This window comes from Macaca nemestrina, chromosome 18 (assembly GCF_043159975.1).
Source record: "Macaca nemestrina isolate mMacNem1 chromosome 18, mMacNem.hap1, whole genome shotgun sequence".
NCBI classification, from domain to species: Eukaryota; Metazoa; Chordata; class Mammalia; order Primates; family Cercopithecidae; genus Macaca; species Macaca nemestrina.
This window is the reverse complement of record NC_092142.1, coordinates 73,431,505-73,457,773: the sequence shown is the minus strand read 5'-3', so window position 1 is coordinate 73,457,773 and position 26,269 is coordinate 73,431,505. Positions and strand designations below refer to the sequence as shown.

Here is a 26,269-nt window from a genome sequence, read left to right as displayed (position 1 = left end):
CATACCAAAGTGTTGGTTGGATTATTATTTATTTATTTATTTATTTACGTATTTATTTTTGAGAGAGAGAGTCTTGCTCTGTCACCCAGGCTGGAGTGCAGCGGCGCAATCTCGGCTCACTACAACCTCCTCCTCCCGGGTTCAAGTGGTTCTCCTGCCTCAGCCTCCCGAGTAGCTGGGATTACAGATGCACGCCACCACACCTGGCTAACTTTTGTATTTTTAGTAGAGATGGGGTTTCGCCATGTTGGCCAGGCTGGTCTCAAATTCCTGACCTCAAGTGATCTGTCTGCCTCAGACTTCCAAAGTATGGGATTACAGGCATGAGCCACCATGCCCAGCCCCTTTAATTTATTATTTTACTTCTTTACAACTCAAGAGGAAAACCTGTGACCCCCAAAACAAATGTTATGGAATTTAAAGGAGTTACCTGGGCAGATCCTAGAAAAAATAGGAAATCCAGATAGTTTGGTTATATGAGTGTGTTCTCAGTAAGGGTTAATGATCATTTAAATGATAATCTTTACATCTTTGTCATGTATTTGATTTTCTTAATGCAGTTGTAAAAGTCTTTTGTAACTCCACAGCCTGGAGACAAATACCGTGGTCCAGACTTACAATGCTGGACGTCCTGTCTGGAGCTGTTGCTGGTGTCTTGATGAGACTAACTACATCTATGCTGGACTGGCCAATGGTTCAATTCTGGTATATGACGTGCGGAACACGAGCAGTCATGTGCAGGAGTTAGTAGCTCAGAAAGCCAGGTAGGGAGCCACTCACTCTTTTCCTGGTGGTAGCAACTGTCTCTTGGCTTATTATTGTGTTAATCGTCTCTTCAGAGGGTGTTACACAGTTGGTCAGAAATCCTTACAGTTTTTGAAGATCCACTTGATCTCACTTGAGAATTAATAACATTCTTGTTAACAAGAGTTTGTATTCATGATATTTCATATGACAGAGAGTTTTGGTACAAGTATAGCCAGGTTCATAGTCAGTAATCATCTAACATGGCAAAACAGAGTCAGATCTATGTTCAGAACCTAGCTCCACTACTTAGAAGTTGTGTGACCTTAGTTGTGTTTCTTGGCCCATTGTGAGCTTAATCTGTAAAATCTGGTCCATATAGACTTGCTTTAATAGCCACATGTCACCGGGCGCGGTGGCTCACGCCTGTAATCCCAGCACTTTGGGAAGACAAGACGGACAGATCACGAGGTCAGGAATTCGAGACCAGCCTGACCAACATGGTGAAACCCTGTCTGTACTAAAAATTCAAAAAAAAATTAGGCATGCGTGGTGGCGCATGCCTGTAATCCCAGCTACTCAGGAGACTGAGGCAGAAGAATCTCTTCATTCTAGGAGGTGGAGGTTGCAGTGAGCCGAGATCGCACCATTGCACTCCAACCTGGATGACAGAGTGAGATGCCGTCTCAAAAAAAAAAATAGCCACGTGTCTAGCACATAGGAAGAGATCAGTTAAGGATAGCATAATCAAAAGTGATTTAAAACTTCCCTAATCCAAAGCTAAACCAACTTGTTTGAAGATACTGTATTATTATTATTTATCATTTAATCCATTTGTGAGATTGAGAAGTTTATAAAGTCAGCCCAAGTTCTGAGGATGGATGGCCACCAGCACCACTCTGTTTTAGAATGTGTTGAGCTGCCCTGTATGTATGAAGTTCTCAGAAGGGGAGTAGGGTCTGTGTCCTGACCAAAATGAAAAGTATCTTAACAGATAATTTATGTTTCCAATTGGATATATTAAGAGCAAGGAGAGCCAAACATAAAGATATCACTAAAGTAATAATTATTTACTGAAACCTAGGCCCAAATAGAGTAGACAGTAAAATACGGCAAGGTTTTTTTGTTTGTTTGTTTTTGGTGGTGGTGGTGGTGGTGGTTTTTTATTTTTTTAAGACCGTGTCTCACTCTCACCCAGGCTAGAGTGCAGTGGCACAGTCTTGGCTCACTGTATCCTCCACCTCCCGAGTAGCTGGGACTACCAACATGCGCCACCACACCTGACTAACTTTTATATTTTTAGTAGAGATGGGGTTTCACCATGTTGGACAGGCTAGTCTCAAACCTCAAGTGATTCTCCCACCTCGACTTCCCAAAGTGCTGGGATTACAGGTGTGATCCACCATGCCCAGCCAAACACGGCAAGTTTTAAAATAGCAAGAAAAAAATACTTGTATGTATTGTTCATTTTTATTTGTGTTTACTTTGATTACCTTTATTGTGACAGGGAAAATGAAATAAAACAGGCAAGTAGACTTTGGCAACTTTGGCATGAACGAGTTCACAGCAGAAATGAGTTCATAGGAACACAGTCTGAAGGAGGATATTTCTGAGAGAATTCTTGGCGCATAGTCCTGGTCATATGCTTGCAGAAGGAAATATAGAAAATCTAAAACAGTCCTGTTTCTGAATTAAAATGTAGCTGCTTTTAGCTGTATTTTAATTGTGGGGTCTGTCATCTACAACTTTGGATCTTTATTTTGTTATGTATATAAGCTTTGTTTCTTTCCTGACTTTTCTCATGTGGCTAAACCCATTTCCAGAAGCTTCACATCAGTCAAGCTTCCTAGTAATTGTGATCTTGTATCCCTTAAATTTCCTAGTTCTTTTTTTTTTTTTTTTGAGATGGAGTCTTGCTCTGTCTCCTGGGCTGGAGTGCAGTGGCCAGATCTCAGCTCACTGCAAGCTCCGCCTCCCAGGTATACGCCATTCTCCTGCCTCAGCCTCCCGTGTAGCTGGGACTACAGGCGCCCGCCACCTCGCCCAGCTAGTTTTTTGTATTTTTTAGTAGAGACGGGGTTTCACCGTGTTAGCCAGGATGGTCTTGATCTCCTGACCTCGTGATCCGCCCGTCTGGGCCTCCCAAAGTGCTGGGCCTAGTTCTTTTTTTCCTTTTCTTTTTTTTTTTCCTTTTTGTGGAGAACGGGGTCTCGCTATATTACCCAGGCAGGTCTCAAACTCCTAGGCTCAAGCTATCCTACCGCCTCTGCCTCCCTGAGAGCTGGGGTTACAGGCGTAAGCCACCGCGCCCAGCTTTCCTTTTCTTCTAGAGCATCTAGTATCTCCCCTGATATTAGTTTCAGAATATTATATGATGTCCTTTTGTTTCTACAGAGAGGGTTGCTAATTTTTATCAGATGTCAGAGGATAGTGACTAAAGGTTGTTTAACCTCTGTAGAGGTGGGAATGTGCTTGAGGGTTACTGGTAGTGGGGTCTGGAGCCATCCGAGTTTTGGAATGTGAGATACAGTTTCCTTACTTTCCTTTCAGATGCCCACTGGTCTCCTTGTCATACATGTCCAGAGCTGCCTCAGCTGCATTTCCATATGGTGGGGTGCTGGCTGGAACCTTGGAGGATGCTTCATTCTGGGAACAGAAAACGGACTTTTCTCATTGGCCTCATGTACTGCCCTTGGAGCCAGGGGGCTGCATAGACTTCCAGACAGAGAACAGCTCCCGGCACTGTCTTGTGACCTACAGGCCTGGTGAGTAGTACTGGGGTCTTCTATGGTTTATTTGGGAGCACAGTGGTAGAGAAGAGGGAAGGAGAGTTCGATCCTACCCTTTGGGTGGCTGTGGTACTGCTCACAGACTAACAAGATATGTTGTAGCTCTTGCTTCTACAGGGAGGATGGTGGCTTCAAGCTCCCCCACAGAGCCTGCCTCCCTGCTCCTTACATGTGAGGACTGGAGCATATTCTGCCAGGTACTCCTGGAAGTGAATTAGCCACTTAGGAGCCCCTACAACTTAGAACAGTAGTGGAATGAGGGGGCCAGCTTTAGGTCGTTGAGCCATCTTGAGATCACTTTCATATCTTCTGCCTGCCTCTCACTTCCCCTGAGAGAAAGGTCCAGATTAGGGCAGCCATGTAGTACCCCGGCTGGCATATTGTCTATTCCTCCTTATTTGGGCCGACAAAGGTAAATAAGGGGAAATGGACAACAATGGTTGTGTGGGCCCAGCCAGCTGAACATCTTTGCCTCTGGAATCAGAGGTGGAACCCGTAACAGCAGACTGTGCTTCATTCACAGGTTCTTTCTAGGCTAAGTGTCATGAATCTAAATTCCTGGTAAACTGTACTGATGGTCAGTGTTGTAGGTTTTTTCTTTCTAATGTGGTCTTGAGGTCTCTGTCAGGAGAGTGGCTATAAACTGTAGCCCTGTCCTGCCAAACTCTAGGGAGTTCGTTGTGGGTGTTCATAGTGTACCTTTCACAGGATACTCCTTTGTCCTGGCAGATGGCCTAACACCTGCCTGACTCATGACCAGGTGTCCCTCTCACAGGAAACTTGTTTATACTGGCAGGTACCCTTGTGGTGCTTGTCTGACCTGTGTCCAGTTCATTTCCCTTGAGATAGTGACTCTCTACAAGAGCCCTGATTAGGAAAGACGTTAGGTTCAGGTGTGTTGGTCAGGTGAGACATAAAGGAGGCAATGCACAAAACACAGGAAATAACGGAATCAGCTTACTTGACAGATCCCACAGAGAAGAGGGCAGCGTGCTTCAGGGGCCAGTGGGAAGAAGGGGGAGCCATCCAGGACAGGCCTGCTCCCTTAGGGGTAGGGTAGGGGTGGAGGGGAGGGACAAGTGGGCTATATTTCCAACCTCTGCTCAGGGAAGGGATGTTTTAACTAGACCAAAGTTGACAGGGTACATCTAGGTTTCAGATAATTTATGCCAGTCCTGAAAACAGATGCTGAGGTCACAACTGTATTAAGCAAATTATAACAGTCAGGCAGATGTATAGTCAGAGTTAGTCGTTAAATGCTCACACTTCTGCTAGTTGTGGGTGGGTCTACTCATGTTTTTAAGTTTTGTTTGAGCTGAGAAACATCTCAGTAGCACTTCAGACCTTTTGGCTCTTTGTCATCCCACAGCTCTGCTGTCTCCAAGGCTGTGATTTGCTGTGACTGGTATACAAAGCCTGGGGGTCCTCTTTTGTTCTCTGGCTTTTGTTTGCCTCCCAGCAGAATTTCAGATACATGTTTCCCTTTCTGTAATAGCCTCCTTTCACTTTATAAAAATGTGCAGTCCCAGGGGCTAATGAGGTTCTCACGGGGGGAAGGGAAAAACCTTTTACTGAGACTTCTTAAGAGAGAAATCCCCCAGCAGAGGTCTGGCAGGAGACTGATTTTACTAAAACAGGTAACTCACTCTCAGAATTCTTTTTCTCTTAAGCAAAAAGCTATTGTAGATAACTTGATTCCTAGCCTACGGTTCTGAATTTCACTGATGCTATGATACTGTTCTTTCATTTGTTTTGTAGCTGTTCTTGATGGTTAAGCATTTATGGCTTTTCCGTCCAACTAGGTTGTAAGCGTGTGAGGTTTGGGTACTTGGTTAATTTTTTGTGTAGCATCCCCATGGTGCAGCACTGATTTCTCTGTCCCATAGATAAAAATCACACCACCATACGAAGTGTGCTGATGGAAATGTCCTACCGACTGGATGACACTGGAAATCCAGTCTGCTCCTGCCAGCCTGTACATACATTTTTTGGAGGACCCACTTGCAAACTGTTGACCAAAAATGCCATTTTCCAAAGCCCAGAGAATGACGGCAACATCCTGGTGTGTACTGGGGATGAAGCAGCAAATTCTGCCCTGGTGAGCCTGTTATTTTTTACTTTCATATAAAAAGTAGTTTTGCTTAAAATATTGGTAAGGGAAAACGTGAACATTTTTTTTACAGAAGCTCATAAAGCAAAAAAGTGTAAGTTCTGCTCTGTAATCCCACATATCCGCATATGTGTGTATGTGAGGTTGCTTGGTTTACATATGCTTTCCATACTGCTTTGTAGATCTTGACTCACTGTTGCAACCTCTACCTCCTGAGTTCAAGTGATTCTCCTGCCTCAGCCTCCTGAGTAGCTGGGATTACAGGCACCCACCACCACACCCAACTGATTTTTGTATTTTTAGTAGAGACAGGGTTTCACCGTGTTGACCAGGCTGGTCTCGAACTCCTGATCTCAAGTGATACACCAGCCTCGGCCTCCCGAAGTGCTGGGATTATAGATGTGAACCGTCGTACCCAGCTGAGATGTTCTTGAACCTGAGTCTAATTAAGTCGTAGAGTAGCACTGTCCAATACAGTCACACTAGTCACATGAGCACTTAAAGTGTGCTTAGTGCCAAGGAAGAACTTAATGTTTTACTTTATTTTTAATCAAGTTAAATATAAACTTATGTGACTAGAGACCACTATATTGTATAGTGCCACTCTAGAAGCTAGCGCTAAGTTTCATTGACTGGAGTTGCAGGGAATAGAGGAGAACAAGTTTAATGATAGCACAGAAAGTATACACACAAGTCCAGGTTGTGGGCGTTCTGTAAGACAGCTGATCCGGCTTCCACAAGAAGTCAATGGCAGAAGAAAAAAGGTGGGATCACAGGCATGAGCCATGACGCCCGGCCCATCCTTTTGTTTTTTTTTTTTTTTAAACAGATGCATACTTTTTTTTTTTTTCTTGAGACAGTCTCGCTCTGTTACCCACGCTGGAATGCGGTGGCGCAGTCTCGGCTCACTGCCACCTCTGCCTCCCAGGTTCACGCAATTATTGTGCCTCAGCTTCCCAAGTAGCTGGGTGCACACCACCATACCCGGCTAATTTTTGTATTTTTAGTAGAGACGGGGTTTTGCCATGTTTCCCAGGCTGGTCTCAAACTCCTGGGCTCAAGCAGTCTTCTCACCTCAGCCTCACAAACTGCTAGGATTACAAGCATGAGCCACCATGCCTGGTCATACTTTTTTTTTTTTTTTTTTTTTTTTTTTTTGAGACAGGGTCTCGCTCTGTTGCCCAGGCTGGAGTGCAGAGGCGCAATCTTGGCTTACTGCAACCTCCACCTCCTGGGTTCAAGTGATTCTTGTGCTTCAGCCTCCCAAGTAGCTGGAACTATGGGTGTGTGCCACCATGCCTGGCTGACTCTACTTTTTAATACTTTAAAATATTTTTCTTTTTTAGGAGACAGTATCTTGCTTAGTCTAGACTGGAGGGCAGTAGTGTGATCATGGCTCACTGTAGCCTCAAACTCCTCAGCTTAAGCAATCCTCTTTTACCCTTTCTTGAGTAGCTGAGACTGCAGGCATGCACCACCACACCTGGCTAATTTTTTAATTTCTTGTAGAGATGAGAATCTTGTTATATTGCCCCAGCTGGTCTCTATCTCCTATCCTTAAGCTGTCGTCCCATCTCAGACTCCCAAAGTGTTGGAATTACAGGTGTGAGACACCATGCTTGGCCAACGCGGTGGCTCACTCCTGTAATCCCAGCACTTTGGGAGGCCAGGGTGGATGGATCACGTGAGGTCAGGAGTTCAAGACCAGCCTGGCCAACATGGTGAAACCCCATCTGTACTAAAATAGAAGAAAATTAGCGGGGTGTGGTGGCAGGCACTGTAGTCCCAGCTACTTGAGAGGCTGAGGCAGGAGAATCACTTGAACCCAGGAGGCAGATGTTGCAGTGAGCCAAGGTTGCACCACAGCACTTCAGCCTGGGCGACAAGAGCGAGACTCTGTCTCAAGAAAAAAAAAGGTGAGTTCCATGAGGGCAAAGACAGGGACTTTATTTTTAATTTACCTTTCTGTCCCTAGAAGAGCCTGACACATACATTGAATGAATGGAAGCTGGGCTTTATTTTCAGATCCACTTACAGGTGGACTAATTGCTGATTACAGTAGGTGAGGCTGTATCTGAACCATGTCAGGTGTGCTGGCTTTGAGCAACTTTGTGAAGGTTAGGGATGGCCTGCTTTGCTCTCCAGGTAGTGTTCTCTCTGCAGCCTTTTAGACTTGTTTGATGATGAAGAAAGGAAGTCCCTTCGTGTACTGACTGGGTCCTGAACCTTCCCTCTGCTTGCGTTCTTTAGCTGTGGGATGCTGCCAGTGGCTCGTTGCTCCAGGACCTACAGACCAATCAGCCTGTCTTGGACATCTGCCCATTTGAGGTGAACCATAACAGCTACTTGGCTACCTTAACAGAGAAGATGGTCCACATCTATAAGTGGGAGTGACCGTGGTCTTGAAACCTTGAAGGCCTGCTGCTGGTTAAATGTTGTTTGCTAGCACCTAGCAGTCCCAAGCAAGATCCCTGTTTATTGTCTGCGGCCTAGAACATGGGGGATCATGGTTTGTTTGCATTAATATGATTCTAGGACTTTGGGTCACTGAGATACTACAGATTGTGTATCTGTTATGTCCACTAAAAGAGTAATTGATGGGTACTTTATCTACATTATCCATTTCTTGGGTTTAAAGCCTTCATTTACCATTATTGTATGTTGGAAATTCTTATTTTCTTTATTTTCTATGTGACTTTCTGGACCTTAGAGAGTGTCCTCTCATCATCTAGGATGTAAGTAGGCATCAAGCATTTTCTGGGGATTATGACATCCCATCTGAGTTGTCCTGTTACTTAGGTATCCTTGAAGGGACTAACCATTGTCTTGATACTGATTTGATGCAACATAGATGTAAAAGAGTATTACTCAGTTGAACACAAGAGGGCACTGTAAAATCTTGTGTCCGGTTTATTTCTGACGTTGAAGGCTGACAATCTTTTAGTAACTTGTCTCATTGCCACAAAAGTGTGTGATAGAGCACACCTGGGTGTGCCTTGTGGCAACAACACTTGTGTTCCAGGTGTGAAGTGATGGGACATTGGCAGGCCCAGTGATGGAAGCAGCTAGTGAACTATTCTCTTTGCTGATACCTAGTGCATTAAGTTTATTGCTTTGTGAAAGGTAAGGAAAGAGGCCAGTTGTTTGAGTGGTGGGGAAAATTTTGTTTTTTCTAGCCAGCTTAGGAACTCAGGATTGGTTTTATCCAAGCTAGTGCTTTGAAGAACACTATCTCTTGCCAGGAAAAGATGAGTGTTAGGTCAAAGGTTTTACTTGAGTCTCCCCTAGATATCGGGAGAAAAGACATAAGAGAATTTACAAAAGCTATTCAGACTGCTATTAAAAACATGAGAAGAACTTGTCTCCCATTTTGAGAGAGTTCCTATCTAAATAAAGCCAATCCCTCAGACTGAGGGGCTGTTCTTAAGTGTTCTTTATACATTCCAGGTAAAGCCTTCCCCATGTGAAGCTGATGTTTGATTCCACTTTCCTCTGATTTGCCTCCCTAACCTTTTCTAAGGCTCAGTTTGTATTTCTTTGACTTGCCTCAGACTACTTGACCAAACCACTGTCCACAAGAGAATATGCTTCAAGATGTGGGCAGGTCAGTGTCCTCTTCATGGGAGAAAATGGCTAACAATCTGATTTTCTCAAATGATTGCTGAAGAGTTGTTACCGTTTTTATTATAAACACTTCTGACCTGTCAATTCAAGAGCTGTTTCTAGGATCTTTCTCTCCAGCAAGGGGTTGTTGCAGTAGATTTCCCCAGAGTTCCAAGTTTTAGTTTTGCCTTTTAATGACCCTTTAATATTTTAGGACATAATTTTTTTCTTTTTAAAATTTTTTGTAGAAATAGATGTTTCACTGTGTTGTCCAGGCTGGTCTTGAACTCCTGGCCACAAGCAATTCTCCCGTCTCGGCCTCCTAAAGTGCCAAGATTATAGGCATGAGCCACTGTACCCGGCCCCTATTTGAAGACATATTTTGTAAAAGCTAGCTTCTAGAACCTGAGAAAAGCTCTTTTCTCCAAGGAGATACTCCTTTTGATATGTTAATGATTAATGATTAAGAGTGGCTGCCCAGGCCGCGGGTTTCAGCGGCAGAATAGGATTGGAATTAAAAAGCAGAACTCATCTGGTTTCAGCAGATTGCCACCAAGAGGATGCAGGTGGTCAGGCCCCGACTGGCTTTGTCTTTGGCCCTGGGCAGGGTTAGGATTTCACTTGCTTTGAAGTACCTGATGCTGATTGATTCCCCTAAAAGTAGGAAGCAAGAGACTTAACTATGAGGGACATTAGGTGAATCCTAAGTCTCACCAGTCCTTGCATTAGTACATTAAATTTGGATATTTTGGAAGCAAATTCATAGGACCGTGACTGATTTCTCCAAAGAAAAAAACCTTGTCCAGCCTCACCAACATGGTGAAACCCCATCTCTACTAAAAATACAAAATTAACTGGACGCAGTTAATTTAAAGTGAGCACGCCTGTAGTCCCAGCTACTCAGGAGGCTGAGGCAGTAGAATTGCTTAAACCTGGGAGGCAGAGGTTGCAGTGAGTCAAGATCATGCCACTGCACTCCAGCCTGAGTGACAGAGCAAGACTCCATCTCAAAAAAAAAAACCTTGACGCCATTCCCAATCCCCATCGTAGGACATCACATTTATAAATCCAGGCTTTAGTCTTCTGAGCTCCACCAGGCTCTGCCCCACCATATTCCTTTGTCACTACCTCTAAGGTTTTTTCCCCACTTGAGGATTTGGAGTTAAACAAACTCAAAATATCTTGTCATTGTATATATTCTTGCCCCTGCTTTGAAAAGAAGGCAATGGGAACTCTGTTTATACCCTGTTTTAATGTTTCTGTTTTATGTTTTAATGTTAATATGAAAATAAAGAATTTGCTATGTATAGTGGCTCCTAGTGCCTTTTGTCTCTGACTTCTAGAGGCAGGAACATGTCTGCCTCTTGGGAGAGGGATATAATCCCAACCCGGTAAATTTCTCTCTCTTTTTTTTTTTTTTTTTTTTGAGATAGAGTCTCGCTCTGTAGCCCTAGCTGGAGTGCAGTGGTCCCATCTCGTCTCACTGCAAACTCCGACTCCTGGGTTCAAGAGATTCTCTTGCCTTAGCCTCCTGAGTAGTTGGGATTATAGGCGTGCGCCATCATGCTCGGCTAATTTTTGTATTTTTATTAGAGACGGGTTTCAGCATTTTGGTCAGGCTGGTCTCGAATTCCTGACCTCGTGATCCGCCTGCCTCAGTCTCCCAAAGTGCTGGGATCACAGGCATGAGCCATCGTGCCTGGCCTTCTTTTTCTTTTTTTTAACTGAGTCTCTCTCTGTTGTCCCAGGCTGGAGCGCAGTGGTTCAGTCTCAGCTCACTGCAGCCTCTGCCTCATTCCTCCTGAGTACCTGGGATTACAGGTGCCTGCAACAATACCTGGCTTACTTCTCTATTTTTAGGAGAGATGGGGTTTTACCATGTTGGCCAGGCTGGTCTCTAACTCCTGACCTCAAGTGATTTGCCCATCTTAACAGCCTCCCAAAGTACTGGGATTACAGGCAAGAGCCACCTCACCCAGCCATAGATTTTCTCTTTTTCACACTAATAAAGTGGTTGAGGCTTTTGCTTGCAGTTCTGTTTTGCTATTGCCAATGGAAAGTGATATGTTTGCCTCTTAACCCTGTGTCCTGGCCGTGTGGCTCACTCCTGTAATCCCAGTACTTTGGGAGGCAAAGGTGGGCAGATCACCTGAGGTCAGGAGTTCAAGGTCAGCCTGGCTAACATGGTGAAACCTCGTCTCTACTAAATGATACAAAAATTGGCTGGTTGTAGTTGTGGGCGCCTGTAATCCCAGCTACTCGGGACTGAGGCAGGAGAATTGCTTGAACCCGGGAGGCAGAGGTTGCAGTTAGCCGAGATCACACCACTGTACTGTAGCCTGGGTGAAAAAGCGAGACTCCGTCTCAAAAAAAAAAAAAAAAAATGCCCTGGTCATGTGTCTGTTTAGTCTGTTTACTCTCAGATCTAGGGATCTACATTTCCCAGACTCTTGCCTGCTGGCTTCCTGCTTGTTTATTTGAATCCAGGAGACTGTAAAGTGGGAGGAAGGGAGAAGAGAGGACTTTTGTTTCCTTTATTTCTTCTAGTCATTGGCAGCACTTCTGACCATGGCAGCAGCAGTGGGCAAGCATGGGTTTCAGGGTTCCTGCTCAGCACAGTTCTGGCCACCTGCCTCAGTTTCTTTGTTCTGTTTGAGTTCAAGAATCTTCGTTGCCATAAATCATGGTGCTCTGCAATTAGGCTGGAAAGGCTGAAAATGTTTTCCAGTTTCTAGCTGAACAACAAATGGAGTATACTGGATTCCAGGAGAACTGAATCCATAGGTATAAGCTTACTAACTTCATGGAGCCTGATGCTCTAAGGGACAATGACAGAGGTCCTAGGATAGAAGTAAACCCCAAATTACAAAACCGAACACCATTGTTTTTGTTTTTCACAATACCCTCCGTTTTGTTTTCCATGTCAGTGATTGAGTATAAGTGAAATTCTGAAAAAAATTTTTTATAAGAAACGGGGTCTGACTGTCACTCAGTCTAGAGTGCAGTGGCACTGTCCTATCTCTGCATCCTCAAACTCACGGGCTGGGGTAATCCTGTCTCCTCAACCTCCTGAGTAGCTGGGACTGTAGTTGTGGACTACTCTGCCCAGCCAATTTTTTGTTGTTGTTGTTGTTTTTTGGTAGAGACAGGGGTCTTGCTTTGTTGCCCAACTGGTCTCAAACTTCTAGTTCAAGCAATCCTCCCGCCTCTGCCTCCCAAAACATTGGGATTGCAGATATGAGCCACCATGCCTGGCCAAAATTCTAAAAATAGACATTTGTTTGTCCTTGTTCTTAGTCAACATATGTTTGTTGGTAAAAATCTCTGCTGTTTTGTTTTATCTCTTTATAGTTTAATATATTAAGTAATGACTTAGTGAATACGTATTACTAATAAGTAATTCTTAATGTTATAGAATACGTATTATTATTCTATCTTACAGGGGAAGAAACAGGTTAAAAATCCTAATAAACGCTGGGTGCGGTGGCTCATGCCTGTAATCCCAGCACTTTGGGAAGCCGAGGAGGGTGGATCACTTGAGGTCAGGAGTTCGAGACCAGCCTGGCCAACATGGCGTAGCCCCATCTCTACTAAAAATACAAAAATTAGCTGGGCATGGTGGCCAGTAATCCCAGCTTCTTTTTTTTTTTCTTTTGATGGAGTCTCGCTCTTTTGCCCAGGTGCCTGTAGTCCCAGCTAATCGGGAGGCTGAGGTGGGAGAATGGCATGAACCCGGGGCGGGGCAGAGCTTGCAGTGAGCCGAGATCGCGCCACTGCACTCCAGCCTGGGTGACACAGCGAGACCTCATCTCAAAAAAGAGAGTGGCAGGGCTACTGATGCAGGCCCATTTCTGGAAGACTCAGTGACAGGTAACTTTTGCATGAGGAGTGTCCTATGGCCTTGGCCAACTTTCTTTTTTGTGTTTTTGAGATGGAGTTTCACTCTTGTCTCCCAGGCTGGAGTGCAATGGCGCGATCTTGGCTCACTGTAACCTCCGCCTCCCGGGTTCAAGTGATTCTCCTGCCTCAGCCTCCCGAGTAGCTGGGAATACAGGTATGCATGCACCACCACACCCGGATAATTTTTTTTGTGTTTTTAGCAGAGACCAGGTTTCTCCATGTTGGTCAGGCTGGTCTTGAACTCCCCACCTCAGGTGATCTGCCCACCTTGGCCTCCCAAAGTGCCGGGATTACAGGCGTGAGCCACTGCGCCCAGCCTTGGCCGACTTTCTTTTTTTTTTTTTTTTTTTTTTTTTTGAGACGGAGTCTTGCTCTGTAGCCCGGGCTGGAGTGCAGTGGCCGGATCTCAGCTCACTGCAAGCTCCGCCTCCCGGGTTTACGCCATTCTCCTGCCTCAGCCTCCGGAGTAGCTGGGACTACAGGCGCCCGCCACCTCGCCCGGCTAGTTGTTTGTATTTTTAGTAGAGACGGGGTCTCACGGTGTTAGCCAGGATGGTCTCGATCTCCTGACCTCGTGATCCGCCCGTCTCGGCCTCCCAAAGTGCTGGGATTACAGGCTTGAGCCACCGCGCCCGGCCTTGGCCGACTTTCTTAGAAATGAATTTCAGTTTAAGATGAGTCTTAGATGTTTCCACCGAATCCTCCTGTCCTTCCTTCCCTCCCTTTGTACTTCACACAGTGTTGGACCTGCATCATGGTCACATGGCTCTCTCAGCCACCTCATTTTTCCTACAACTGTTGCCCCTAATAAATTTATTGCATAGCTAATACCTTTTTGTTGTCTGCTTCCTGGCAGACCTGGACTCACACAAGTAGTGCCAGGAGTGTTCCAAGAAAACAGGTGGTAAGACGGGCTGATTGGGGCCCCAAAATAATAAAGACCTGGTGGCAATGTTTAACTGCCAGAAGCCAGGAGACCACAATTACCACCATTACCAGCAAGATCAAATGAGATGACCAAGGGCCAGATGTGGTGGCTCATGCCTATAATTCCAGCACTTTGGGAGGCCAAGGCAGGAGGATCACTTGAGGTCAGGAGTTCGAGACTAGCTTAGCCAATATGGTGAAACCCTGTCTGTATTAAAAATAGAAAAATTTGCCAGGTGGGGTGGCTCATGCCTGTAATCCCAGCACCTTGGGAGGCCAAAGCAGGAGGATCACGAGGTCATGAGATCGAGACCATCCTGGCTAACACGGTGAAACCCCATCTCTACTAAAAATACAAAAAATTAGCCGGGTGTGGTGGCACACACCTGTAGTCCCAGCTACTCGGTAGGCTGAGGCAGGAGAATCACTTGAACCCAGGAGGCAGAGGTTGCAGTGAGCCGAGATGGTGCCACTGCGCTCCAGCGTGGGTGACAGAGCAAGACTCCATCTCAAAAAAAATTAATAATAAAATGGCAACCAAGGGGTCTTGACGAGCGGGGAGTATAGAGATGGTTAATAAAGGATAACATCACCCAAGACCAGCAAGGGAACTAACTATTCAACATCTATAGCCAATAAGGTCCACAAGAATGGAGGAAAAACCAGGTGCAGTGGCTCACGCCTGTAATCCCAGCACTTTGGGAGGCCGAGGCGGGCAGATCACAAGGTCAGGAGATCGAGACCATCCTAGCTAACATGGTGAAACCCCATCTCTACTAAAAATACAAAAAAATTAGCTGGGCGTGGTGGCGGGCACCTGTAGTCGCAGCTACTCAGGAGGCCGAGGTAGGAGAATGGCGTGAACCCGGGAGGCGGAGCTTGCAGTGAGTGGAGATCGTTCCACTGCACTCCAGCCTGGACAACTGAATGAGACTCCATCTCTAAAAAGAAAAAAAAAAGAATGGAGGAACAGGAGGCTAAGGGTGGTCACCAATAAGTCCTGCTCCTTTGCCCAGTTTCTAGATCTGAGCTTTTTTTTTTTTTTTTTTTGAGACAGTCTCAGTCATCCAGGCTAGAGTGCAGAGGTGCAATCTTGGCTCACTGCAACCTCTACTTCCAAAGTTCAAGCGATTCTCCTGCCTCAGCCTCCTAAGTAGCTAGGACTACAGGTGTGCACCACCACACCTGGCTAATTTTCATATTTTTAGAGAGACAGGGTTTCACCATGTTGGCCAGGATGGTCTCCATCTCTTGACCTCATGATCCACCCACCTCAGCCTCCCAAAGTGCTGGGATTACAGGTGTGAGCCACCACACCCTGCCCAATCTGAGCCAATTTTCAGATCTAGAATCCATTGATGAAAGTATTGGTCAGGAGCCTAACACCAAAGACCCTACCACACCATGGCACGAGGGTCCTCAGGCCTTCCCCAAAGGAACTCATGGCTACTTACCTGGGTGACTGTACAGTGGCAAAAGGGAAATAACCAAACATTTTGAAGACTATTGGACACAGACTTAAAAGTGAAATTGATCATCAGAGGCCTAAAACATCATTATAGTGCCCCTGGCCTATAAGGGCCAGTTAATAAATGGACTCTTGGCTAAAGTGGTAAAATATGGCTCTTAGCTCACTGGATGTATGGACCCACCCAGAGATTTACATAGTCCCCAAATATATAACTGGAAGTGACCTGGAATAACCCTACATTGTATTTCTGGCCTGTGGGGCAGGAGCTGTCATGGGAAGGAAAGGGCAGATGTAAACCTGTGAAATTGCTCCCTACCCCTGACTAAAATATGTTAAAAACAATGTTCTGAGGCCGGGCACAGTGGCTGTAATCCCAGCACCTTAGGAGGCTAAAGTGGGCAGATCACCTGAAGTCAGGAGTTTGAGACCAGCCTGCCTAATATGGTGAAACCCCGTCTCTACTAAAAATATAAAAATTAGCTGGGCATGGTGGCAGGTCCCTGTAATCCCAGCTACTCAGGAGGCTGAGGCAGGAGAATCGCTTGAACCTGGGAAGCAGAGGTTGCAGTGAGCCAAGATCGCGCCATTGCACTCCAGCCTGGGGGACAAGAGCAAGACTTCGTCTCAAAAATAAATAAATAAATAAATAAATAAAAACAATTTTCCAAGAGTACAAGTCTGAGGTGGAGGGAGTCATGGCAAGACAGGCGTTTAGAAAGTTTCTTCCACTCTTTGAGCAAGTACTGTTGAAAGGAGCGCTGCTGAAACTGTAACCAAAGGAGGCATTATGCTGCCAGAAAAATCTCAAGGAAAAGTATTGCAAGCAATAGTAGTCACTGTTGGATCGGGTTCTAAAGGAAAGGGTGGAGAGATTCAGCTGGTTACCATGAAAGTTGGAGATAAAGTTCTTCTTCCAGACTATGGAGGCACCAAAGTAGTTATAGATGACAAGGATTATTTCCTATTTAGAGATGGTGACATTCTTGAAAAGTACGTAGACTGAAATAAGACACGATTGAAATGGCATCAGCGTTCAAGGTTTACGGCCTGGCGCGGTGGCTCAAGCCTGTAATCCCAGCACTTTGGGAGGCCGAGACAGGCGGATCACAAGGTCAGGAGATCGAGACCATCCTGGTTAACACGGTGAAACCCCGTCTCTACTAAAAAATACAAAAACTAGCCGGGCGAGGTGGCGGGCGCCTGTAGTCTCAGCTACTCGGGAGGCTGAGGCAGGAGAATGGCGTAAACCCGGGAGGCGAAGCTTGCAGAGTGAGCTGAGATCTGGCCACTGCACTCCAGCCTGGGTGACAGAGCTAGACTCCGTCTCAAAAAAAAAAAAAAAGAAAAAGAAAAAAAGAAATGGCATCAGCATGAAGCTGCCTGCTCCACTGAAGTTCTGAAATCTTTTTTTTTTTTTTTTTTTTTGAGACGGAGTCTGGCTCTGTCGCCCAGGCTGGAGTGCAGTGGTGCAATCTCGGCTCATTGCAAGCTCCGCCTCCCGGGTTTACGGCACTCTCCTGCCTCAGCCTCCCAAGTAGCTGGAACTACAGGCGCCCGCCGCTACGCCCGGCTTATTTTTTGTATTTTTATTAGCGACGGGGCTGAAATCTTTCATCATGTAAATAATTTTCGTATCTCTCTTTTATAATAAACTGATGATAACTAATGACAAAAAATATGTTCCATTGAGAGGATGGGGATTTGTGAAGATTAGAGTCACCATTAAAGACCTAAAGAATGCAAGGGTGGTTCTGAAAGATGGTGGAGAGTGAAAACTTTTCCCAATTGGTGGAAATGCTGGCTATGCTCTTAGTCATTCCACTTTGTGTGTAAGATGAGAATATATACATATTCCTGGACAAAGTCCAATGGCCTGGCCTGGAGTAGAGGCACATGGATGAACATATGGGAGTGGGTACAATATATAAATATTTTTGTATCTCTTAATAATGCCCATCAGAAAGCCTCCACCACAAAAAGGCACTGAACAACCAAGTAAGCAAAATGACCCCGCCAATTGACATGAGCTAGCCTCTAGCTCCTCCAGACCTGACATGCTGGACAGTGAAAAGAGCAGCCATAGCTCAGTAGCATCATGGACTCCTACTCACCAAGGTACATCCAGCTACTGCTGCCTCTGAATGTCCAACTTGTCAGCAACAGAGAGCAACACTGAGTCTTTTTTTTTTTTTTTTTGAGACAGAGTCTTGCTCTGTCGCCAGACTGGAGTGCCGTGGCATGATCTCGGCTCACTGCAACCTCTGCCTCCCAGGTTCAAACGATTCTCCTGCCTCAGTCTCCTGAGTAGCTGGGATTACAGGTGTGCATCACCATACCTGGCTAATATTTGTATTTTTAGTAGAGACGGGGTTTCACCATGTTGGTCAGGATGGTCTTGGTCTCTTGACTTTGTGATCTGCCCACCTCAGCCTCCCAAAGTGCTGGGATTACAGACTTGAGCCACCGCACCCGGCCTGCAACACTGAGTCTTTGAAAGGCACGTTTCTAAAGAAGACCAAGCAGCCACTTGGTGGCAAGTCAGCTACATTTGGCTTCTTCCATGTGCAAAGGCCATTTTATCCTCACAGTGATAGACTGCCTATTCTGGGTATGGGTTTGCCTTTCTCACTTTCAGAACGTCAGCCAGTGGTATGCCTGATTGAGTTCAGATTGACACACAGCATTGCATCTGGTCCAGGGGACCCTATCAACAGTGAACAGACCCATGACCATGAGGCTGCTGGTCATATCCTATACCACACCATCCATAAGCAGCCAACTAATAAAATCCTGTTAATGACCTTTTAAAGGGACAGCTGAAGCACTAGCTGAGAACATTCTGAAAGATAGGATGCAGATCTTCAGGATGCAGCGCTAAGTTAGAGGCTGTGCTAATTCCTGATAGGAAAATTACATGGGTCCAGGTGCCAGGCATGACCCCACTTACTGTCACTCCTGATGACCCAGGTGATTTTGTGCTTCCCATCCCAGCAATTCTGAGCCCTGCATGGTCGAAGGTCCTGGGTTCCTACAGGAAGCACACTTTGTTAGGTGACGCAGCAAGGGTCCTAATGAATTACAAGTTACGGCTGCCGCCAGGGCACTTTGGACTCCTCGAGCACGCCCAGAGACCAGTATGTGAGAAAAGGACTCCCCATATTGGCAGTAGTAATTAACCCTCATCAACAGGAGGCAGTAGGGTTGCTTTTATATAATGGGGACGGGGGAAACACCCAAGTGATCCATGCGGGTGCCTGCTGGCGCCTCCTGGCCCTTCTGTAACTGAAGAGACATGCATAGCAACACCACACCACACTGTATGATGACAAAGACCACCGGCAGCACCACCCCAGGAATGAAGGTTTGTGTCACATCACCAGGTAAGCCACCAAGACTTCTGAAGTAATAGCTGAGTGTAAAATAAATTCAGAATGGAGCAAGGAGAGGATGAATAGCAATTGAGGTCTGAGATCAATTGCAATGATGAATGTTAGTTTATCCCACTAACCTCCCTATTTTGAAGTTTTTCTCACAGAAAGAGAAGCCCATGGGAACTATGGCTTAGCTGCTCACCAAACTTGAACAGAGAAGTAAATCTGTGAAACAGAAAGGGTGGAATAGAGTGGTCATGAAATATGCTTCTCAAATCTCCAACCATGAGGAATGTAATTGACCAATGTTCCCAGCTGTTGTGCTTTGAAACCCATCATTGTGTTCACTCTGAGGCCATACTCCCTAAAGGTTACTCCTAGCCAATCTCTGAACTTGGCAGAGATGCTACGGCAGAGATGTTCCCATTTCTGGGAGGATTTACTTCTTTTTTCTCTTAAGGCAGAGTCTCGCTCTGTCGCCCAGCCTGGAGTGCAGTGTCATGATCTCAACTCACGGCAACCTCCACCTCCCAAGTTCAAGCAATTCTCCTGCCTCAGCCTCCAGAGTAGCTGGGATTACGGGCATGTGCCACCACGCCTGGCTGATTTTTGTATTTTTAGCAGAAATGGGGTTTCTCCATGTTGGCCAGCTGGTCTTGAACTGACCTCAAGTAATCCACCCGCCTCGGCCTCCCAAAGTGCTGGGTTTAGAGACGTGAGCCACTGAGCCGGCCTGGCTTTACTCCAATTAAGTGTTTTGCATGGCTAATCTTATCTGGAGAGTGCTTGTTGGAGAACCCAGAACAACACACCAGCAGGCAGTGGTGGAGCAGATGGTGGAACCGGCCAGTCCAGACTGGTTCTCCTAACCACAGTGCCATCCCCAAAGCAGGTGATACATAGGACTGCTCCAAAAATAATTGCTGATTAAGTGAATGAAAATAAAAATGACAATGTTGACAAGGAGTTAATTTTCCCAGGGGAAAAAAGAAATGTTGAGACTTGGGGGAAGGGCATTAACAGGTAACAAAAAAATTTCAGGGTAAAAATGTTAAAACTTTATGGGTCAATGTTACTTCTGTTTGATTTTGAGGTCTGGATATGGCAAAGGTCAGGAAGTTGCCTGAGGAAAAGAAGTCCCCCATACTGTCAGGCATGCACTAGACCGACAGTAGCCAAAGAGCAGCAGGGACCAGTGCTGGGTTAGTTGTTAGGGGTGGCCCAGGCCCGTAATCTCAGCACTTTGGGAGGTTGAGGCAGGAGGATTGCTGGAGCCTGGGAGTTTGAGACCAGCCTGAGCAACAGCACAACCTCATCTCTACTAAAAAAAAATTTTATTTAGCCAGGTATGGTGGCACGCAGCTATAGTCCTTGCTACTTGGGAGACTGAGATAGGCAAGATCTCTTGAGCCCAGGAAGTCAAGACTGCAGTGAGCTGTGAAGCTGTGATTGTGCCACTGCACTCCAGCCTGGGCAACAGAGCAAGATCCTGTCTCGAAAAAAAAAGAGAAGGCCGGGCACAGTGGCTCACGCCTGTAATCCCAGCACTTTGGGAGGCTGAGGTGGGTGAATCACAAGGTCAGGAGATCGAGACCATTCTGGCTAACATGGTGAAACCCTGTCTTTACTAAAAATACAAAAAATTAGCTGGGCATGGTGGCAGGCACCTGTAGTCCCAGCTACTGGGGAGACTGAGGCAGGAGAATGGCGTGAACCTGGGAGGCAGAGCTTGCAGTGAGCCGAGATTGTACCACTGCGCTGCAGCTTGGTGACAGAGCGAGACTCCATCTCAGAAAAAAAGAAAAAGAAAAAATAAACTTTTGAAAATTGGCCGGGCGCGGTGGCTCAAGCCTGTAATCCCAGCACTTTGGGAGGCCGAGACGGGCGGATCACGAGGTCAGGCGAGGTGGCGGGCGCCTGTAGTCCCAGCTACTCGGGAGGCTGAGGCAGGAGAATGGCGTGAACCCGGGAGGCGGAGCTTGCAGTGAGCTGAGATCCGGCCACTGCACTCCAGCCTGGGCGACAGAGGGAGACTCCGTCTCAAAAAAAAAAAAAAAAAAATTGTTCCTGCTGGCCAGGCGCGGTGGCTCATGCCTGTAATCCCAGCACTTTGGGAGGCTGAGGCGGGCGGATCATGAGGTCAAGAGATAGAGACCATCCTGACCAACATGGTGAAACCCCGTTTCTACTAAAAATACAAAAATTAGCCGGGCGTGGTGGTGCATGCCTGTAGTCCCAGCTACTGGGGAGGTTGATTCAGGAGAATCGCTTGAACCTGGGAGGCAGAGGTTGCAGTGAGCTGAGATTATGCCACTGCACCCCAACCTGGTGACAGAGCAAGATTCCATCGCAAAAAAAAAAAAAAAAGAAAAAGAAAATTGCTCCTGGTGATGCAGCTGCCCAGTCAAGTTTCAGAAAAGATTCCTCTACTTTGAAAGCTGCCACAATTTTCAAATGAGAAAGATGGTAAGAAATGGGAGAAAGTGCTCTGCCCAACCTCCTCTTTTCACTTGTTTATGCAGTAAGTGAGGAAAGGCAAGAGAGGGCTTCAGGAAAATATGACCCTGGCCGGGCGCAGTGGCTCAAGCCTGTAATCCCAGCACTTTAGGAGGCCGAGACGGGCGGATCACTAGGTCAGGAGATCGAGACCATCCTGGCTAACACGGTGAAACCCCGTCTCTACTAAAAAATACAAAAAACTAGCCAGGCGAGGTGGCGGGCGCCTGTAGTCCCAGCTACTCAGGAGGCTGAGACAGGAGAATGGCCCGAACCCGGGAGGCGGAGCTTGCAGTGAGCTGAGATCCGGCCACTGCACTCCAGCCTGGGCGACAGAGCGAGACTCCGTCTCAAAAAAAAAAAAAAAAAAAAAAAAAAAAAAGGAAAATATGACCCTTTCAGCAACTCTCCAATAGCAGGAGGCAGCTTGACCGATCCAGCATGACTTCAGATGCTCCCTGTGTGCCCAAATCATGCTTAGCGCTGTATGGGTAATTGTGAGGTATGGCCAGGCACGGTGGCTCACGCCTGTAATCCCAGCACTTTGGGAGGCTGAGGCGGGTGGATCACGAGGTCAGGAGATCGAGACCATCCTGGCCAACACGGTGAAACCCCGTCTCTACTAAAAATGCAAAAATTTAGCTGAGCGTGGTGGCGGGCGCCTGTAGTCCCAGCTACTTGGGAGGCTGAGGCAGGAGAATGGTGTGAACCCGGGAGGCGGAGCTTGCAGTGAGCCGAGATCGTGCCACTGCGCTCTAGCCTGGGCGACTGAGAGACTCCGTCTCAAAAAAAAAAAAAAAAAAAAAAAAAAAAGGGTAATTGTGAGGTAGTTGAAGACCCCACCTCTGCCAGCTCTTGCTTGGGGATTATATTATGCCCTTGCTAAAAGCCCTCCAAGAGCTGCTCATTCCGTTTAGATTTAAGTAGATTTAAGCCTAATGCAATTGTTTTCTATTTATCCCATCTGTTCTTTGTTACTTTATTCCTACCCTTTTTGCCTTCTTTTGGATTAATCAAATGCTTTTCATTTCAGTGTTTTTTCTCTCTTTTTCTTTTTTTTTTTTTTTTTTTGAGACAGAGTCTCACTCTGTCGCTCAGGCTGGAGTGCAGTGGCAGGATCTCATCTCACTGCAACCTCTGCCTCCTGGGTTCAAGCATTCTCATGCCTCAGCCTCCCTAATAGCTGGGATTACAGGTGCACACCACCATGCCCGGGTAATTTTTGTATTTTTATTATGTATTATTTACTTATTTTTTTGAGACATAGTTTCACTCTGTCTCCCAGGCTGGAGTGCAGTGGCACAGTCTCGGCTCACTGCAACCTCTGCCTCCCGGGTTCAAGAGATTCTCCTGGGTGGCTGGCATGGTGGCTCACGCCTGTAATCCCAGCACTTTGGGAGGCTGAGGCGGGCAGATCACGAGGTCAGGAGATCGAGACCATCCTGGCTAACATGGTGAAACCCTGTCTCTACCAAAAAATACAAAGAAAAAAATTAGCCGGGTGTGGTGGCGGGTGCCTGTAGTCCCAGCTACTTGGGATGCTGAGTCAGGAGAATGGCATGAACCCAGGAGGCAGAGCTTGCAGTGAGCCGAGATAGCGCCACTGCACTCCATCCTGGGCAAAAGAGCGAGACTCTGTCTCAAAAAAAAAAAAAAAAATTCTCCCGCCTCAGCCTCCTGAGTAACTGTAACTACATGCACTTGCCACCACACCCAGCTACTTTTTTGTATTTTTAGTAGAGACAGGGTTTCACCATGTTGGCCAGGTCTCAAACTCCTGACCTCAGGTGATCCCCGCCACCTCGGCCTCCCAAATTGCTGGGATTATAGGCGTGAGCCATTGCACCCGGACAGACTGTTTTTTCTCTTCTATTATCTTTACACTTACACATTCATGTGTTGTTTTAGTGTTCACCCTAAGCTCTTGGGGCTAGCAATTCTTTTTTTTTTTTTTTTTTTTTTGAGACGGAGTCTTGCTCTGTAGCCCGGGCTGGAGTGCAGTGGCCGGATCTCAGCTCACTGCAAGCTCCGCCTCCCGGGTTTACGCCATTCTCCTGCCTCAGCCTCCGGAGTAGCTGGGACTACAGGCGCCCGCCACCTCGCCCGGCTAGTTTTTTGTATTTTTAGTAGAGACGGGGTTTCACGGTGTTAGCCAGGATGGTCTCGATCTCCTGACCTCGTGATCCGCCCGTCTCGGCCTCCCAAAGTGCTGGGATTACAGGCTTGAGCCACCGCGCCCGGCCGGGGCTAGCAATTCTAATCTGCATCCTTGATTACATGCTATGTGCTATGGGAGTCACATATTTTAGTTTTACATATGTTCTAAATCTCTCATTATGGTTGTCTAAAACAATTAGTATTATTAATTGTCCCCATATTGACCTTTCCAGTGCTCCTATTTCTTCCTGCAGTCCTAGGCTACAAATGGGATCACTTGCCGTCAGCCTAGGGTAATGCAGATCATCTGGCAATGAATTCACTCAGCTTTTGTATGCCTGAAAATGTCTTTATTTTACCTCCTTTAAAAAAATAGAACCAATTGTATTTTTAAAATTTTTGTATCAACATAAAACTCACCATTTTAACTTTTTTCTTTATTCTTTTTTTTTTTTTTTGAGACAAAGGCTCTTTTTTTGGAGACAGGAGCTCTGTCACTCAGGCTGGAGTGCAGTGGCACAATCATATCTCACTGCAGCCTCAGATCCTGGACTGAAGCCATTTTCCCACCTCAGCCTCCCGAGTAGCTGGGACCACAGGAATGTGCCATCACGTTCAGCTAATTTTTTATTTTTGGTAGAGACAGGGTCTCACTATATTGCCGAGGCTGGTCTGGAACTCCTGGTGTCAAGCATTTGTCCTGCCTTAGAACCCCAAAGTACTGGGATTACAAGCGTGTGCCACCACACATGGTCTCTTGGAACTTCTTGAATCTGTAGGTTTATATCTTTCATCAGTATGGGGGAAAACTCATGGCATTGCCTCTTCAAATATTGAGCCTGCCCTATTCTCTTTCTCTCCTTTTGAGACTCTACAGTTTGACTGTGCCCTTCATATCTCTTACACTATTTTTTAAATTCTTTTGTGTGTGTGTGTGTGTGTGTGTGTGTGTGTGTGTGTAAGATATTTTCTATTAACCTGTGGCCAGTTCACTAATTCTATCTTCTGCCACGTCCAGTCTGCTGTTATAATCATATAACAAATTTTTATTTTTTATTTTTTTTGAGACGGAGTCTTGCTCTGTCACCCAGGCTGGAGTGTAGTGGCACGATCTTGGCTCACTGCAACAAGCTCCACCTCCCAGGTTTACGCCATTCTCCTGCCTTAGCCTCCCAAGTAGTTGGGACTACAGGTGCCTGCCACCATGCCTGGCTAATTTTTGGTATTTTTAGTAGAGATGGGTTTTCACCGTGTTAGCCAGGATGGTCTTGATCTCCTGACCTCGTGATCTGCCCGCCTCAGCCTCCCAAAGTGCTGGGATTACAGGTGTGAGCAACCACACCTGGCAAAATTTTTTTTTTTTTTTTTTTTTTTTTTTTTGAGACGAAGTCTCACTCTATTGCCAGGCTGGAGTGTAGTGGTGCGATCTCAGCTTACTGCAACCTCCACCTTCCAGGCTCAAGTGATTCTTGTGCCTCAGCCTCCCAAGTAGCCGTGACCAAGGTGCCCGCCACCACACCCAGCTAATTTTTGTATTTTTAGTACATATGGGGTTTTGCCATGTTGGCCAGGCTGGTCTCGAACTCCTGGGCTCAAGTGATCTGCCAGCCTCAGCCTCCCAAAGCTCTGGGATTATAGGCATGAGCCAGCGTGCCCTGCCCTCATATAATAAATTTTAATTCAGTTCTAGAATGTCAATTTGATTTTTTTTAATTACTGTTTTTGTTTTGTTGTTTTTGACAGTCTCGCTCTGTTGCCCAAGCTGGAGTGCAGTGGCGTGATCTCAGCTCACTGCAAGCTCCACCTCCTGGGTTCACGCCATTCTCCTGCCTCAGCCTCCCGAGTAGCTGGGACTACAGGTGCCCACCACCACGCTGGCTAATTTTGTTGTATTTTTAGTATAGATGGGGTTTCCCCATGTTAGCCAGGATGGTCTCGATCTCCTGACCTTGTGATCTGCCTGCCTTGGCCTCCCAAAGTGCTGGAATTACAGGCATGAGCCACAGCGCCTGGCCTATTTATGTTTTTTGAGACAGAGTTTTGCTCTTGTTGCCCAGGCTGGAGTGCAATGGCGTGATCTCAGCTCACTGCCAGCTCTGCCTCCCAGGTTCACGTGATTATCCTGCCTCAGCCTCCCAAGTAGCTGGGATTACAGGCACCTGCCACCACGCCCAGCTAATTTTTTATATTTTTAGTGAGATGGGGTTTCACTATGTTGGCCAGACTGGTCTCAAACTCCTGACCTCAGGCGATCCACCCGCTTTGGCTTTCCAAAGTGCTAGAATTACAGATATTAGCCACTGTGCCCGGCTCATTTGATTTTTTTGTTTGTTTGTTTTGTTTTTAGACAGAGTTTTGGTCTTGTTGCCCAGACTGGAGTACAATGGCGTGATCTCGGCTCACTGCAACCTCCACTTCCCAGGTTCAAGCAATTCTGCTGTCTCAGCCTCCCAAGTAGCTGGGATTACAGGCACATACTACCATGCCTGGCTAATTTTTGTATATATCTTTTTATCTTTTTACCTGCATGGTCTAGCAATGAATCAAAAGTTACAGAGGCTCTGGATGATGTAATCATTCTTCCAAAAAAGATTGAGGTTTTCTTCTTATGGACAGAGTAGTAGTGGATCACCTTGATCTCACTGAGGCACGTTTTAGGCTTTACTGGGTTTGGTTTATCATAGTTTTGCACTTTATTCTA

General features: G+C 46.2%; 1 protein-coding gene and 1 pseudogene across 4 annotated transcripts in view; both read left to right on the top strand.

The window, feature by feature from the left end:
• The window catches only part of LOC105491282 (ring finger and WD repeat domain 3), a 49,906-nt gene extending 39,353 nt beyond the window's left edge, over positions 1 to 10,553 (top strand). For all 4 annotated transcript variants that reach the window (XM_011757516.2, XM_071084939.1, XM_071084940.1 and 1 more), the window contains 4 exons: positions 588 to 764; positions 3,295 to 3,509; positions 5,420 to 5,631; positions 7,894 to 10,553. In XM_011757516.2, coding sequence (XP_011755818.2) covers positions 588 to 764; positions 3,295 to 3,509; positions 5,420 to 5,631; positions 7,894 to 8,037 — 748 coding nt within the window. In that variant the 3' untranslated portion in view covers positions 8,038 to 10,553. The remainder of the gene's footprint in view (positions 1 to 587; positions 765 to 3,294; positions 3,510 to 5,419; positions 5,632 to 7,893) is intronic.
• A 3,101-nt stretch (positions 10,554 to 13,654) lies between these two features.
• Positions 13,655 to 16,735, top strand: LOC139359914 (10 kDa heat shock protein, mitochondrial pseudogene; annotated as a pseudogene).
• The last annotated feature ends 9,534 nt before the right edge of the window (positions 16,736 to 26,269 follow it).